Source organism: Equus caballus, chromosome 4, assembly GCF_041296265.1.
Source record: "Equus caballus isolate H_3958 breed thoroughbred chromosome 4, TB-T2T, whole genome shotgun sequence".
NCBI classification, from domain to species: Eukaryota; Metazoa; Chordata; class Mammalia; order Perissodactyla; family Equidae; genus Equus; species Equus caballus.
In genome coordinates, this window is record NC_091687.1 from 90,783,720 (window position 1) to 90,799,522 (window position 15,803).

At 51.5% G+C, this 15,803-nt stretch overlaps 1 protein-coding gene across 1 annotated transcript in view; it reads right to left on the minus strand.

The window, feature by feature from the left end:
* The window catches only part of PLXNA4 (plexin A4), a 432,314-nt gene that overhangs the window by 79,645 nt on the left and 336,866 nt on the right, over positions 1 to 15,803 (minus strand). Inside the window, exons 9-10 of the mRNA XM_001498268.7 lie at positions 13,843 to 13,957; positions 3,500 to 3,700 (exon numbers count right to left, since the gene is read on the minus strand). Coding sequence (XP_001498318.2) covers positions 3,500 to 3,700; positions 13,843 to 13,957 — 316 coding nt within the window. The remainder of the gene's footprint in view (positions 1 to 3,499; positions 3,701 to 13,842; positions 13,958 to 15,803) is intronic.

Here is a 15,803-nt window from a genome sequence, read left to right on the forward strand (position 1 = left end):
GTTACTCCCCTCTAGCTATGCCTGTGAGCTACCCTGTTCCCCTCCCACAGGCCCCCAGGGCTGCAGCGATTGGCCCAGGGCCTATCCCCAAATAGTGGGCTGGAGGCCACCTGCCTGCTCACCCAGCCCCACGTCATGCCCACCCTGAGTTTTCCTAGGTCTCTTTCTTTCCTTGCTCTCCTCTGAGACCTCTTTGTCACCCACCTCCCCCATCCCAGAGAGCTCAGGGATGGAGGATGTCAAACAGCAGTACTTCTTCTCCCACAATCCTCTCTGAGGCAGGTCAGACCCTGCTCCCAGGGATAACACCAAGGTGGGGGTATAAAGTGCTCAGTTGCTATTTTTTGCTCAACCTTTGATTAAGGGGTGTGTTATGAAACTGGGTTCAAGTTTTCAATTTGCTGTTTATTTGCTATGTGACCTAGGGCTGGTCATTTGCCCTCTCGGGGCTTCAGAGACCACGCCCACCCCACCCCACCCCAGCACAGGATCAAGTAGATACTCTCTCAGGTTTATTCCTGCCCTGATGGTACACTGTTTCCTATAACAGTGGTAGGGGATGCTCACCCCTGATTATGACCCCAAGGATTTTTTAAGGAAGTCACTTGATGGTAAGTGTCATCCTGGCCCAGACTGGAATTTAAACTGGGATCTCACTGCCCCGCATGAAAAGAGAGGCTCCTGGGAAAAGTCAGAGCCCAGCCCTCCTGTACTGCATGACTCCAGTGGGTCCCAGTAGGTAGACGGGATACTCCTGGAATCCACTGTTTGTGGGTACCCCCCCTGTTGCCAAACCTTCTAAAACTTGCAAAGAGTAGAGAAACGAAATTCCCCACCCCCTCCCTGATGGGGTGCTGAACTAAAACAGGTGTGGGCAGAGCCTGGCTCAGCTGCTCTGGGAGCAGCAACGTGGAGGCCCTGAGAACTGTCCGTGGGGGGAGGGGAGGTCTCAGACTGACACCTAACTCAGGGTGGGGGGCCAGAGTTCAGCATGAGGGCTCCCCAGCTCCTGAGGGGAGGGCAGGCAGATGGGCCGGGATCTGAAAAGTCACATCCTCTCCTGGCGGTCAGAGCCTTGGGGTCCAGCCTGTGGCCCCAGTGTCATGTGTTTCCACCACGGCTCTGGTGTCTGCATGTCTCCAGGAAGCAGATCTGGAGGAGCCTGAGCCTGTACTCAGGAGGCTGGCTGAGTGGGCAGGACCTCGCCCAGGGCGTGGGGCCCCCAGGGGCTGGAAGCTGAACTGACCATTGTGTCCTGGGGCGTCAGGCTTCCAGGTGGGAAATTCCCACATAAGGAGCTGCGTGATCTGCTGATTTCTTAAATCCCAAGATTTGGATGTCAGACAAGCAGATGTCCCCCATGGAGCCCAGTGGTATCTTTCCTTGTTCCATTGGTACTGACCAGGGTACAGCAGCAGATTCCCTGGGGGGCACCACAGAGGAGAAGACCCGGCCCTTACTTATCCAGCCCTTACCTGTGGGGGCTGCTGAATTCTCATTTGTGTCCTTGTTCCCAAGAGGCTCTGATTTTGCTCCCACATTCAGGGAGTTAGTTCCCTGTGACCCTATAGGGCTCATTCATTGAGGACAGCTGAACACAATCGGCTTCCAATTCTGGCAGTACACAGAAAGGCAGCGGGTCCCCACTCAAGTTAGTCCCCAAGGCACGGACAGAGTTCTGACCCCCGAGGTTTAGAGAACGAACTCGGCCTGTCCTCTGGCGTATGCTTGTCTATTTAACCGAGTCAGCTGAAGCAAGTGGCCCCGTGAGGTCCCATCTTGTGGCGTCTGGGGAACTGAGGGTTGGATCATCAGAGACTGCAGACTCTGTCCTCCATCCTGACACCTCTGGGGCCTGAATCCCTGCACAGCTTCTCTGAGCAAACGAGGCCGTTTCCCCGTGGTCTGAAATCCCTCCGTGCCTTCTGCTGGGTCAAGTGTGGGACTCAGGCTTTCTCTTGTCACAGGGACTTCCTTATTGGGGGAGAATCACTGGAGACAAACCCATGGGACTGCTCTGTTGGCCTCAGGATTTACAGGAGCAGGAGTGTTTAATACCCCTCTGCTTGCGGGTTTAATCCGGAGCAGCCTGGCCCCCAGGCCAAGAGGGAGATGTGCTCAGGGGAGCAGTAGGGACACTGCTGGGCTTTCAGAGGCTGGGAGACCAATTGCCAGTTCAGTCCCCATAATGCTGAGTGACTTTGGGCTAGCACGTGGGCCTCTCTGAGCTCCGCAGATGCCCAGACGGCTGTCTGCTGGAAGAGTGGGGCGCCCCCACGATGCGCTTGGTGCAGGACTCTCCCAGTCCCACATCACACCCCCAAATACAGTCACTGCATACAAGGATCCAGGAGGAACGAGAAGGATGAACAGGAGGCAGTGTGACACAGGAGGAGACCCCAAATCCAGGCCCGGCCCTGCTACTCACTAGCTGTGTGACCTTGTGCACATTGCTGACCCTCCGGCAGCGGCAGGTTACCCCAAGGCGCGTAGAGCTTCGGCCCCTTCTGAGGTCTGCCTGTATATCTAATTTTGTATTCATTGTATTTTATTCTTCCTAAGGGTCCCCTAGATTGTATAACTCTCAGCCCCACAAACTGAGATCTGCCCCTGCTCCTGGGCCCCCAGTTTCTCTTTGTACAGTGAAGAACGTTAAGGTTTCTTACAGCTTGAAAATGTCATGAGTTTATGAGTCGATGTTTGATTCTGAGGATCTGGGTGCACAGAAGCAGACCCAAAAGAGAACAAGAAAGAGCAGAGCAGGGGCTGGGAAGGCCACAAGGCAGGGAGAGGAGCAGGCAGGAGGAAGGTACCGTGTAGCGGGATACACTGCTGGTACCTAGGAATCAGGTGACAGATGTTGGCAGCAGGGGGCCTGGTGTGGATTTCCAGATACTGGGTAGGGGTTGCATGGGTCTAAGCAGGCACTCCTGGCAGCTCCCTCCTGGGCCACGGCTCCCCCTGCAGCGGCTCGGGCTGTCTCAGAAGCCCCCTGTGCTGGCCAGTGGGCTCTGTGCAGGTGTAAAAGCAGCAGTGGGCTTTTGGGGGCCCAGATGAGGCCCTCAGGTCAGCCCGGGTAGGAAAGCGGGGCCCAGGGCCTCCAGAGCTTCTCTCAGGATGGAGGATGGACATGAATGTTCCTGGAGCCTGACAGGCCCTGCAAATACATCTGCCCACAGGCAGTGCTCAATGGCCCCATGGCTGCTCCGAAAGCCCCTCTCACTGCAGCCCCTGTCTTGGGCAAAAGCCCACTGTCACCACAACAGGGCCACAACTCTGGGAAAACTTGGAGACCTCGGAGCCCAGCCCTCTGCTAGCCTGGTTGTAAGGGATTGGGCTGGGCGAGCAGAGTCGGGGGAAGCAGTCGGGCATGCAGCTGAGCAGTTTTGTGAGTGTTTGGGAAAATCCTGCGGAGCTGAGCTGATTTGGCCCTAGGATGGTGATGGCACTGGAGGAGGCGGGGTAGGCTGCCTGGAGGTGGCGGGGCTGGGGCACTCACAGAGGTGTTCTGGCACTGCACGCTGGAGCTGTTGAAGCGCAGGGCGGGCACCCTCTGCTCGCTGCCCTGGATGTTGAGAATGCATTCGTACCCGCGCTGCCCGGACTGCGGCTGCGGCAGGTTCTTGGCCTTCAGAGTGATGGGCTTGATCACCTCCACGGGCACCAGGATCTTGTCCACTCGCAGCAGCTGGGGGCAGTCCTGGGGACAGAGAGCACGGTGCAGGCTGGGGAGCAGGAAGCCAGGGGTGCAGGAGGCTCTCTGACATAACCCGGATGTTCACCCTGCTCCACCCTCCCACGCACACCCACAGGCCATCCTGGGCACTGGTGCCCACCTCCAGCTACTGTGCGGGAGAAATCCCAGGTCCCCGTGTCACCATCTTGAGGCCACTCCTCACTGAGGCCATTCCTGCTCTCTCCAGGCTCCATTTTAATGCACTCCACACTCTGACACTCCTTGTGGTCTCTCTGGGCACCCTCCTAGCCTAGCAGACAGACCCTGCTGGCTGGGCAGCCCGTCCCACTTCAGGCTAACAACCCCTCTGCCTCAGTTCCAGGCTCCCAAGAGTTGGGACAGAGGGGCCCATGAGAGCAGCTCTGCAGTGAGGCAAAGCCCTTTGCCCCAGCTCTGGAATGTGAGTCTGGCCCACAGTAGGAGGGGCCACGAGGACCTTCCAAACACGGGCTGAGTCTGGCATTTGGCAATATTCTAGAATGAGCTCCAGAGACCTTTTAAATCCAGAAGCTTTTGACAGAGCTCTGGGGTTGGCCTGACCCCAAGGAAATGCCCCTCAGAGCAGATGCACACTGAGTGCCTCCTAGATGCTAGCAACGGGCACACTCCTCCCTGGAGCTGAATGGGGCCTGGAGGGTCTTGGGGGATGGGAGAAATGAATCACTGGGCCCCTTTTCCCTGGGGCTGTTTGCCTTCTCCAGGGAGGGCTGGGGGGAGAATGGGGTCAAATAAGGAGCGGGGGTGCGTCACCCAGCTGAGAGATGGAAACTGTGTGCTGCTGGATTCTCAGCAGCTGGGTGGAAGAGAGTCAGCATTGCTGGCCTGATTGGCATGGGCAGGAGTGAGAGCTTCTGCAAACACAAGCAGGACCTGGGCACCTGTGTCAGGCAGGTCCCACCAACCCCAGATTCTTCCCATTATGGCACCGTTTGGATATATGCAGACAGATGGTTTCTGGGCAGATGGGCCATCAAAAGCATGGCACACGCCTCCTTCCTGGGGACAATGCCTCCCTGGCTCATTGCTGACTCTCAGCAGAGGCTGCTGGCCCCCAAGCCCAGTACTCTTCCTCAGCAGAGGGAGGCCGTGGAGAGAGGGCAGACAGGTGGTCCAGGCAAGCAGACTACTGGCAGCTGCCCCTCCTGGGTCTGAAAGCAAATGTGAGCCCCTCTGTCACTGACAGTTGAAGGGAGGAGACCTGAGCTCTAGCACCCGCTGAGCTTGTGACAAACTATGGAGCCCTGAGTGCATCGCATCCCTACTTTGAGACACAGCTTCCTTATCTGTCAACTGGACGGGATCCCAGGACCCACTCAGCTCCAACAGTCCTGATTCCATGATTTGGGGTAGTCTTGTCTCTGTCCTTCCTGATTACCTGGCGATTCCCCAGGCTCATTAAACTAACCCCTTCTCCTCTCTTCCAGGCTGCCCACACCTTTACCCTGAAGAACAGCTAGGAGAGGAGCAACAGATCGAGTAATTCCGCTTCTGGGTATGTGCCCCAAAGAATAGAAAGCAGGGACTTGAACAGACATTTGTACTCCCACGCTCACAGCAGCACTATTCACAACAGCCAAAAGGTGGAAGCAATCCAAGGGTCCGACAATGGATGAATGGATAAACGAAACGTAAAGGAAACACGATGTATACATACAATGCAATATGATTCCGCCTTAAAAGGAAGGACATTTTAACACATGCTACAGCATGGATGAATCTTGAAAACGTTACCCTAAGTGAAATAAGCCGGTCACAATAGGACAAATGTTACACGATTTCACTCATGTGAGGTGCCTAGAGCAGTGAGATTCATAGAGACAGAGGGTAGAATGGAGGTTTCTGGGGGAGGAGAGAAAGGGGAGTTAGTGTTTAATGGATACAGACTTTCAGTTAGGGAAGATGAAAATGTTCTGGAGACGACAACCATAGGATGGGGTGGTGGGTCAGTAGGGATCTCCCTGAGACCTGTGGGACTAGGGAGCTGTGAAACCCTCCTGCGGTGGGCTGGAAACTTGCCTGGGGGCTGGATGTTCTAGTCCAGGATACGGAAGCATGAGCCTGAGGCTTGTTACGAGTTCTTTAATGAGTCCTGATTGCCAGTGGCCCCATAAAGGCCTAGTTTGCATATAAAAAGGCTGGCGGCTCCCAGTGTAAATTCATTAATAATAATTGGAGAGACCCAGGGCTGGGCCGGGCCCATTTTCCTCTGGTAGTGCTACTGACTGACCCCATCGTCCCTCCTAATTGAAATGTAAAATGGCAATTTATGCCTAGGCAACAAGGCGTGAAGGGACCACTGCCAGCATGGTGCCCCTTCCTCCCACTCCAGCTTCCCAGATCCTGACCTGCCTCATGCTGGGACCCCAGGTACAAAACTACCTGTAAGTCTGATGCTTGTGGGAAATTTCAGAGCAACCTCTATGTTTCTGCATGACTCATGTCTGGAGCCCTGTTTCCAAGCACTTCTGCCATGGTCAGTAGGCTCTGGCCATCCAGACTCTGTCCTCGCCTTGGAGCTTCCTTAATTAGAAAGAGCCTGGTTGGGGAATCACACGGCTATGAGTGCAAGTCCTTCTTCCTCCTGCTAATTTCAGAGTCTTGAAAGGGCTCTAATTGTTGCTTGGCTGTAAATGGGGATTAACAACTCCTCCTCCAACAGGCATTTGGGGGGATTCCATGAACGACCACAGGTAAAGTGTCGGGTGCAGAGCGAGCAAGCATTCACCAAATGTTTGTTCTTTCCTCTCTCGGCCCCCAGCTCAGGCTGCACCTTGTCCATAGCAGATTCCCTTTTCCTGATTCACTTTCAAAGGCTCCGTCCCTCTGCTCCTGCCTCTGTGTGCTTTTCCAGAAACAGCCCATCAGCTCCCACGGTCCAGCTGATTCCACCTCTCTAGGCCTCGAAGCCTGACAATTTCAATAGCTCCAAGTGCCCCAAACACAATGGGGACAGGTAGGGAGGCCCCAGTTCTGTCCATTGCTCACCTAACAGCAGTCCCCTCTTCTGGGAGGTGACATCCTGAAGCTGCATGTTCCACATGCTCTGAGACAGGACCTCTGCCAGCCAGTCATGTGGCCTTGAGCAAGTCCCTCAAACCCTCTGGGTCTCTTCATCCATGAAATGAAGAGGCTGGTTTGGATTCAATGAATTTTACGGTCCCAGTTCTATTGTTAGCCCATTAGATGACTTGAGACACATCACTATGGACCCTTTCTGAAGCTCCGTTTTCCCATCTCTAAAATAGGGACAATGTCTGCTCAACTAGCTCAAAGTGTGGTGTTCACCAACTGAATGCATGGTGGAGGGTGTAGGAGACTTTGTGGGGAGGTGGGCCTCCTGGAAATGTGCATTTATTTACTAGGAGGGAAATATTTTACTATTCTAATAACTGGTATCTTGCAACCTGGTACAGTCGTACAGGTGGGTACAGCTCTGGTAGGCAGTAGGTAACACGGTTACGATTCTAAGTAACACGGTACAAGGGGTTCAAGGATTCAATCCAGTGCACATTCCACCAGCCCATCACCTTACACATACTTCCCATGGGCTATCTTGTTTCATGGCCCGACACACGTGATCACCCCATGTTCATGGTAAAGAAACTAAGAACACCAGTTACCTCACTCAGTTCTCACAACAACGATGACCTTCACATGATCATCTTACTGCCTTCGGTCCCCAGATGATTATCTAGCTTCCATACAGCATGCCTCAAAAACACACTGCTCTTCTCTTTTCAAGGAAGATACCTCTCTGAACTTCATGGGAAAGGTGGCGGGGAGGAGAACACCTGCATTTAACAAGATCGTTTGGCGATGCATGCCTACAGTGAGAACCAGGCTCCCTTGGAGGCTGTTTTGCCTGTGGCTGCATTCTGCAGTTGGAAGAGTGGACTGAGGGTGGCGAGTGGCGGTGGCTTGAGGCACAAGAAAAATCTTTAATGTCTTGGCTTTCAGGAGGCAGCTCCAGCAGACTCCATGTCAACTGTCCAGTCCCGTGCATATTTTGGTTTCCACTTAAATGCACACAGAAGTAAAGACCACACAGCTAATTGCAGGGAACACGAACACCAAGCTGAAGAGTGAAGGCAAAAAAGATGCCTTTCCATCTACCGTGTCCAGCATGTCGGTGGCTGCTTTACACAGAGGTTTCATTGCATATTTAAATAATTGAACAAGGACATAAAGAATGTTGCCAAGCTGGGAGAGAAAGGGCTGCCTTCAGGGCTGGTGCTGCCTGGGGAGGGGGTGGTAGGCTGTGGATTTACAGCCCCCAGTGTGTTTACAAGATGAGGGCTCTAACTCTCCTGGTTATTACAGCAAGATTGGGGGAAAGTGAAGCTCAAAGGAGAGCTGGGTGGGGGTGATCTGCAGGTCACATTTCCCCTCCATGTCACCTCCGCCCTCATCTATTCCGAAGGCAAGCCAGCCCCAACCCCAACCAACTCCCAAATTTACACTCACCTTCTCAGACCCACGGTGCCCAATGCAAAAATGTAACGCACCATATATTTTCTTGCTGTTCCCCAAGTTTATAATGCCATTAACGTGATCTATGATGGGCTGGTTTATGGAGAGAGGAAAGTAATAATACTGAAAGGAAAGACCCATAACCTTAAGGGGGGAGGGGCAGACGAGATTGATGGAAAGTGCAGTTGTCTGGAGAAATGGCAACCCAGTAATGGAATGCCGGGAGTAGGGGCTGCGCAGGGCCTGGAAGCAAGTTCTTTAGCTGGGTTTGGCTTTGTTTTCTCAAAGGAGGGTGAAGGGCCTGGCAAGGGTGGCTTTGTTGGCTCCTCTGCAAGAAGGGAAGCAGAATTGCTGACAAGGCGGGCTGGCCTGATCTCCCTCAAGTTCACTTGGGGGATCAATGCCCTTGACCTTTCCCATCACACGGTGTGGGGCTTATTTCAGCCCCAGGGGCAAGCAGCAGTCTGGAGGCCAGCACCCTCATCACCTTGCCAGTCCTCCAGTCCTGAAGAGGACTGACCCTTGGAATTTCACGATGCCAGCCCTGGCTACGGCTTCATCTCAGGGGAATCAGGTGGTAGGGGAGGCCGGGAGAGACTTTCAAGCACAGCTTTGGAAATCAAATAGAATTCATTTTGCCTCTTCTGATCTTACAACTGTTCTCTGGAGTAAACACTCTGCTTGAGCTTCAAGAAGAGAGGAGCTACGGGAGCCTCTCTGAGCCTGTGCACCGGGGGCCAGATGTGCTTTGCCTTCCTAGCAAACCCCGTCCAGTCTGGAGCCCGGAGAACAGAGCTTCAGCTGCAGCTCACTTTGCTTTTCAGTTTAGATGAGAGATAACAGTGAAATAGTCCACTGAGGATAAATTCTTGTCAATGGATTTGCTTTTCCGTGGAAGTTTGCCTTTGTTCCCTAAGGACCACCATTATTAGGTGTGTGGTCCTGATGAGGGGTTCAGGTCAGCCTGTGGAGGAGCCTGGGGAATTCAAAACCACTTGGGGACTGGTGGCCCCTTCCACTTGGGGACCGGTGGCCCCTTCCACTTGGTGGAGGTGAGGGCACGGCTCTGTTAATGGCTGCCCCAGTGAAAGGCTGTTCTATTGGGCAGCAAGGGCTCTCAGCTGACACTGGGAGAACAGGACCAAGGGTGGGAAGACTCTTTTCCCACTTCAGCTTTCCCTCGTCTTCCTTTTCCCTCTTCCAGTGCCTAGGATCTGGCAGTTGATCTAAAGACCCAGAGTTGTTATCACAGTGCCATCATTGGTTGAAAATGGAATATAGTTACTATAAACAACATATGTTATTGAGCATTCTAATTCTAATAATCGTAATTATGTTAGAATACTTGCTATTAATATAATAACAACAATGATTGACCAGTTCTCTATTCCAGACCAATAATGTCACCTGAATGCACTCTTTGTTCAGGAAAAAAAAAAGAGAGAGGTAATTCAACATCCCTGGTGACAGTCATCAAAGCCAGTGTTGAAACTTATTCCAATGAATGAAGATACAAGATGCTGCTGGGTGGATGAAGAGCCACCTGGCAACCTCCCTCTTGGCTAACAAAAGGACCCTGTCTGCACCCTCCCACTCAAGGGTTGAAAAGAAATGAAAACCCAAGGACTTGCAGAAGAATCACGGGGCCTGAGTCTCACCTTCATTCTAAGAGGGCGGGCCTGGGCCTGGAGGTCGAGGGGAGCTGCAGGCCCTGTGGCTGTGTTCCTCTCTTAGGTAGAACTGGGAGCCCTAAGACTGGACTTAACACTCACCCTCTATGACCACTTCTTGGGCATGGATTTCTCCTCTGTGCTTTCCAGCTTATTTCCACTTACAATTGTAGATCTTTAGAGATCATGTGGGCCAATAGTCCCATTTTACACATCTCTAAATACAGGTCTATAGATCTCTTACACACCTTCAGATCTCTCACAATGCCCTACGTGTGGGAAATGCTCTGGGAACTGGGTAATGCAGGATGAACGATCACATGTAGCAAAGCTTCGGAGTATCATGCTATGAATAAGCTTGTCCCCTGGTGTGGAGAGGGGACACTTGAGTCCAAGGGCTTCCAAAAATCACCTTTCAAATATGTAATTTTCTTTGTTACCCTTATTCTTGCTACTATCTCTTCTCTGAAACAAAAATGTAGGGAAAAAAAAAGACATAAAAAAAATTCTTGTGCCAGCCCTGATGGCCTAGTGGCTAGCGTTTGGGGCTCTCTGCTTTGGTGGCCTGGGTTGGGTTCCTGGGCACAGACACACACCACTCATCTGTCAGTTGCCATGCTGTGGTGGCGGCTCATAAAGGAGGACTAGAAAGACTTACAATTAGAATATACAGCTATGTACTGGGGCTTTGAGGAGAGGGAAAAAAAGAGGGAAGAAGATTGGCAACAGAAGTCAGCTCAGGGTGAATTTTTCCCAGCAAAAAATAATCTCTGCATTTCCATTAGCAGCCAGGGCTTTCTTTTAAGCTCTGAGGACAATGACCTCCTTCCACTAGCCAGAGTGGCTGGATGGGTCAAGAGTTCACAAACATTTATTTACTTCTTTTCCCTTGGCACATGCTCCAGGAAGATGTTGCTACAATCATCATTATGAAGTGGTCTACTTTGGCTTCTCCTTATGCAATATTCAAAATGGCCCTAGTATGGAGCCGGATAGGATGGAACCTCCAAGCTTGAATCAGAAGCTCAGCCTTAGAACTTCCTTTTCTTAGAATAAATAAGCATCCAAGAAAAAGAGGGGCCGAAGTTAATTCCATTCAATAATACAATAAGGGAGGCATGACGATTCCAAGTTACCCAGGAGCCTCTCACTCCAATGGCCTGCCAGGCTCGCCATAAAATGGCTCATGTGAAATGGAAAGAATTGGAGGGCAGGAGGGGTAGCTTAGTCCTTCTCCACGTCCCTCCATCGGCCATTTCCTCCAGGCCTCTTCCTTTCCTGGGCCCTGGCACCAAGTCCTCTGAGGTGCTGTGGATCCCCAACAGGCTTTGCCAATGCCAGGTATAGATGGGGCTTTGTGCCCGGCTTGCCATCTGGGCACTTGAAGGCGTCATTTTTCTACAGGGATCCCTGAACTGTACTGGGAAACGTGTGGGCTCCTGCTTTATTCTCTTCTAGTTTTTTCCTCTTTCTGAGCAGCAGATGTAAGCTTCTTTTATGAGTTTAAAAGAAAGAAACTTGGGACAAGAGGGGAAAATAATAAAGAAAAAGCAGAAATTTGCAAACCTTCTAAGGTAATTAAACGATTAGTGGCCTTTGAAATCCACCAGATAGCTCAATTGTTTTCTGCTTTCATTTTCTTCTTGGGCCTTTCCACACATGAAACCTCTGTCAGATACACCAGTCTGCAAAGCTGGAGAGAGGCTGAAAACCTCTTTGTCAACGCTCCTATCAAGCAATTTGCAGATTTCAGAACAAAACAAGAAAAGGTTGCTTCCTGGGCCCTCTGCCTCTGGCCTTGGCGGGTCAACCAGCCCTTTTGCTCCTGACCCCACACCCCAAGATAAAAGCCCAAGATTGGAGGAGATTGTACAGCCTTTTATCAGGGTTTTCATGCCAAAGGAGTGCCCCTCGGCTGTCAGACCCATCCTCTGTCCTATTAGCTTTAGATCCATTTTGTCGTAGTCAGAGAACTGACATGTGAACATTAGATTCACACTCCCATGTAAAGCCAAGATATAACTTCTTTCCTCCTTTTCCCATAAAGGGATAATCTAGGTCTTGGTCTCTTTTCTGGATTACGAATCCAGAACAGCCATTTCCAGCCATAGACAGACGCCATTCAGAAAGAGGACCTCATGTCTGGAGACTTCCACAACCTCGTGAGCTGCAAGCAACTTGATGGGAGTGGAGACAAAGAGTTTTTCAGCCTCTCTCCACCTTTCCAGACTGATGTATCTAGCAGAGGTTTCACGTGTGGAGAGGCCCAAGAATAAAAGAAAGCAGAAACACTGAGCTGTCTGCTGGATTTCAAAGGCCCCCCGAATCATTTAATTACCCTGAAGGAAGTTTGTAAATTCCTGCTTTTTCTTTTTTGTTCACTGCTCTTGTCCCCCCAACTTTATCGGGATCATTCTCTCTCCTTGACCACCTCACCATTCCTTCCCTTTACCTCTAAAACGAATTGCTCTGCTCACTCTCCACCTGTAGAACTCCTGCTCAGCCGTCAGAGCCTGGGAAAACAGGATTTGGGGCCAGGATTTTCTCATTGCCAGGCACAGTTCAGTCATTTTCCCTCGGGGCGAGGAGAGCTTGGCGTTGCTAGTGGGTGTACATTGCTCTTCCTTTTGGCCTCAGAGACAAGACAGCTTTCCTCCCGCCATTAAGTGTTTGGCTAAAGTTAGGGTTCCTAGCGGGTAGAAGTCTGGGAGAACAGAGTGAGGGTACTGTGACGGGCCTCTCTTCTCATGATGCCCCTCCTGCCCCCCAAATGGCCCTTATGCTTCCTGTATGAGGACAGTGTCCTACTGTCACAGCTGTTTGCCACATGGTCATGGCACCTGTGTGGGTGTGTGAAGGGGGCTGGAAGGTACCCCCAAGACTGGGGGTACGTGTGAAGATGCTGGAGCCTGTCTGAGTCCAGCATTGTCTGAGTGCAGTAGGCTGGCAGCTCTGCCCCTGCTTTTAGTGGGGTCTAACCACTACTGCTTGTTTATCTATCTATCTATCTATCTATCTATCTATCTATCTATCTATCATCTATCTAATCTATCTATCTGACTGTCTATCTTATCTATCTATCTTTCTATTCTAAATAACAGCATTCTAAAGCAACAACTCTGTCAGAACTACTGTCCCAATGGTTGGAGTCACACAAGCACCATAATGTTTGAACAACAATAGACTTTTCCAAAAGTGTTTTTATGCCCATTACATTGAGATCCTTGCCCACAAACTGATATTCTAAGAGAGGTAACGCCACAGGCATAGGGTATTTCTATTATGGTGATGAATAGTTTTCAAGGATAAGAATGAAAGCTGGGAGGGAATACAAACACAGCGTCTTGGCCGTGGAGCCCAACTCTGCCTCCGTGATTCCCACGCTGGACTGTGCAGCAGATCGCAGAGCGCTGAGCCCCACCCAGACGTCCTCATTCTGTTGGTCTGGGGTGGAGCTGGAGACTTTGCATCTCTAACAAGTTCCCAAGTGATGCTGATGTGCTGGCTTGGGACCCACTCTGAGAACCACTGCTCTGGTTGGTAAGTTGACCATTCTTTCATTCTGATTCCTCTCTCCCTTTTGTTCAACTTGTCCTCTTTGATCTCAATTCTGCTCCGTGGACAGTGCTCCAAAGTACACTGTGTACTTTCCTGCTGTGTACTTACAATTATTTCTAGGACATACACACAAACACACACTCATCTTTCTGGAATTGCTCTAGAACTTGCAGGAATGCACCTTCATCTGTACCTGAGCCTTCAGGACTGCCCCAGAGCCCCCTAGCCCCAGTGCAGAGCTTTGCTTGTTTACTGCTCTCATGAAGTGGGCCATAGGGAGCCAGGGTTGGGGAGGGAGAGGCTGGTCCTGCAGGGTTTGTCTTTGTTCTCTCTTCTTTAGGGAAGGCCTGGCTGTGTGTCCCGTGCTCACAGCAAGCAGCACTCACCACTCTGGCTGCCGAGACCTACCTCAGGCAGCTTCACCCGGCCTTCCTGGAAGGAGCAGGTCTTGGGGTCATGGGTGCAGACGTGCCGGTATTTACACCAGTGGCAGCGGTATGGGCTCTCCACGCAAGACAGGCACCTGGGCACGGAGGAGGAAGAAGCACAAGTCATGGAACCTGCGTGAACCCAAAGCAGAGGGCTTAAGACTCTAGGGTCTGGCAAAATGTGTTTTAATATTAAGAGAAAGCCCCCCCTCAAACACTCAGGAAGAGCAGACCTTACACAAATCCATCCCTTTCTCTCCCAGTCCTCAGGAAGCCAAGATCTTTGGCCTCCTCCCCCTCACTCAGGTAGTTGACAACCCTGGTACCACAGGGCCTAATCACGGTCTATCTCAAGATGGCGCCCTCTTTTGCCGAATTGGGAAACAGTGAGGTCTGGAGTCGAGGGGCTTGTCCAGAGTGCACGTGAGTCAGGGTAAACAAAGAAATTGAGTTTTAGTTCAAATTGACTCCAGGGTCTCAGCTGACAAGGATCCACATGGAGCCAGCCTGGCAGAGGAAGGCCCTGAGGCTGCTCTCTCGGCGCCATGAGCTCCCGCACAGTTGACCCCACTCTACACTTCACCCTCAGGAGACAAAGGCAACTTTATAAGAGTTCCTTCCTGCTTAAAAAACCACCATGGTTCTCTTCCTCCAAAGGGTGAAACCCAAATGCCTTGCCATGGAGGCTAAGCCCTTCACGGCGTCCAGGTCCGCTGTCCCCACAGGTGTTTGGCACTTCAGCCGTGAACAGGCCATGCTCTCCCCAAGCTGTTCTCCTACCAGCAGTGCCGTTCCCCCTTCCTCCACATGGCCTTCTCTTCTTCCTTCTTTGACCAATGGAGAGCTGGTCACAGTGGGCCCTTATCTCATTTATCCCTCTGTTTATGTCTCTGGGACAGGACTGGCCTTGTTGTACTGTATTTCACTTATTCACCATCCAGTTCATCCACCAGTCCACTAGGTCCTGACTCCTGGAGGGCAGGGATGGAGTCTTTGCTTCTTATTAATTTTTGATCCTCCCTGTCTAATGAGTAACACATTGCCTTGCACGTAGCAGATGCTTAAAATAATGTTATGGACAGAATGGAAACTTCACACAGGATTTCCTCTACCTCCTCTGCTTTCTTAGAGGGGCAAAATGGGAGTGAGGGATTAGGCCGCCTTGTGGTAAAGCCGTGGGAAGCTCTGTGGCAAGAAGCAGGAAGAGTATTCCAGTATTGAGGCAACTTGTTTTTGGCTGAGAGGTCTGGCTGCCTCTTACTTGGGACTGCAAAGAGAGCCAAGCTCTGGATCCCCAGCTGCCATATCCAGATAGCTAGACCCTGAAACTCCACCAGCCTAGAGCCCCAAAGTGTCTTTGGTTATGTCACCTAGCTTGCCCTGTGTGGAGAGGAAAACAGACAAGCCTATTAAAGCAAGCAGGGCTTTTTCAGAACAGGTCCTATGGTTCTTAAACTGTGCTCTATGGAACCCTGGGGGTTCCATGGAGCTTCTTTGGAGACTGTGTGAGAGATAGATATGTGGGGTTCCCAGACAGAGGGGTTCCAGGCCCCCTCAGTCCTCAACCAGAGCAGCTCCTCCTTCATCTATTTTGTATATTTGGCTTTCACACCTAATTTTGGTTGGAGAAAAGTTTCTATGTTGAAAAAAGGGCTTGTACCTTCTAAATCTGGTCCAACTGCATCATTTTAGAGAGGAAATTATAGTACAGTAACAGAAAACATGAGCAGTACCTAAACAGTGGGCCAGACGCGGCTCTAACTGCTGCCCTGGGACAGCTCTTCTGACCGTCACAGCCACCCCGCTGACTGAGCACGGCTGACGTGCAGGGGTGGCAACCAGTGGTGTCCCAGCCAATGACTGCTCTGCTGGGACAGAGCTCCTGCCATGGCAGCTGTTCAATATTTGGGTGATATCCCTGCAAGGAGGACTACTATTTCC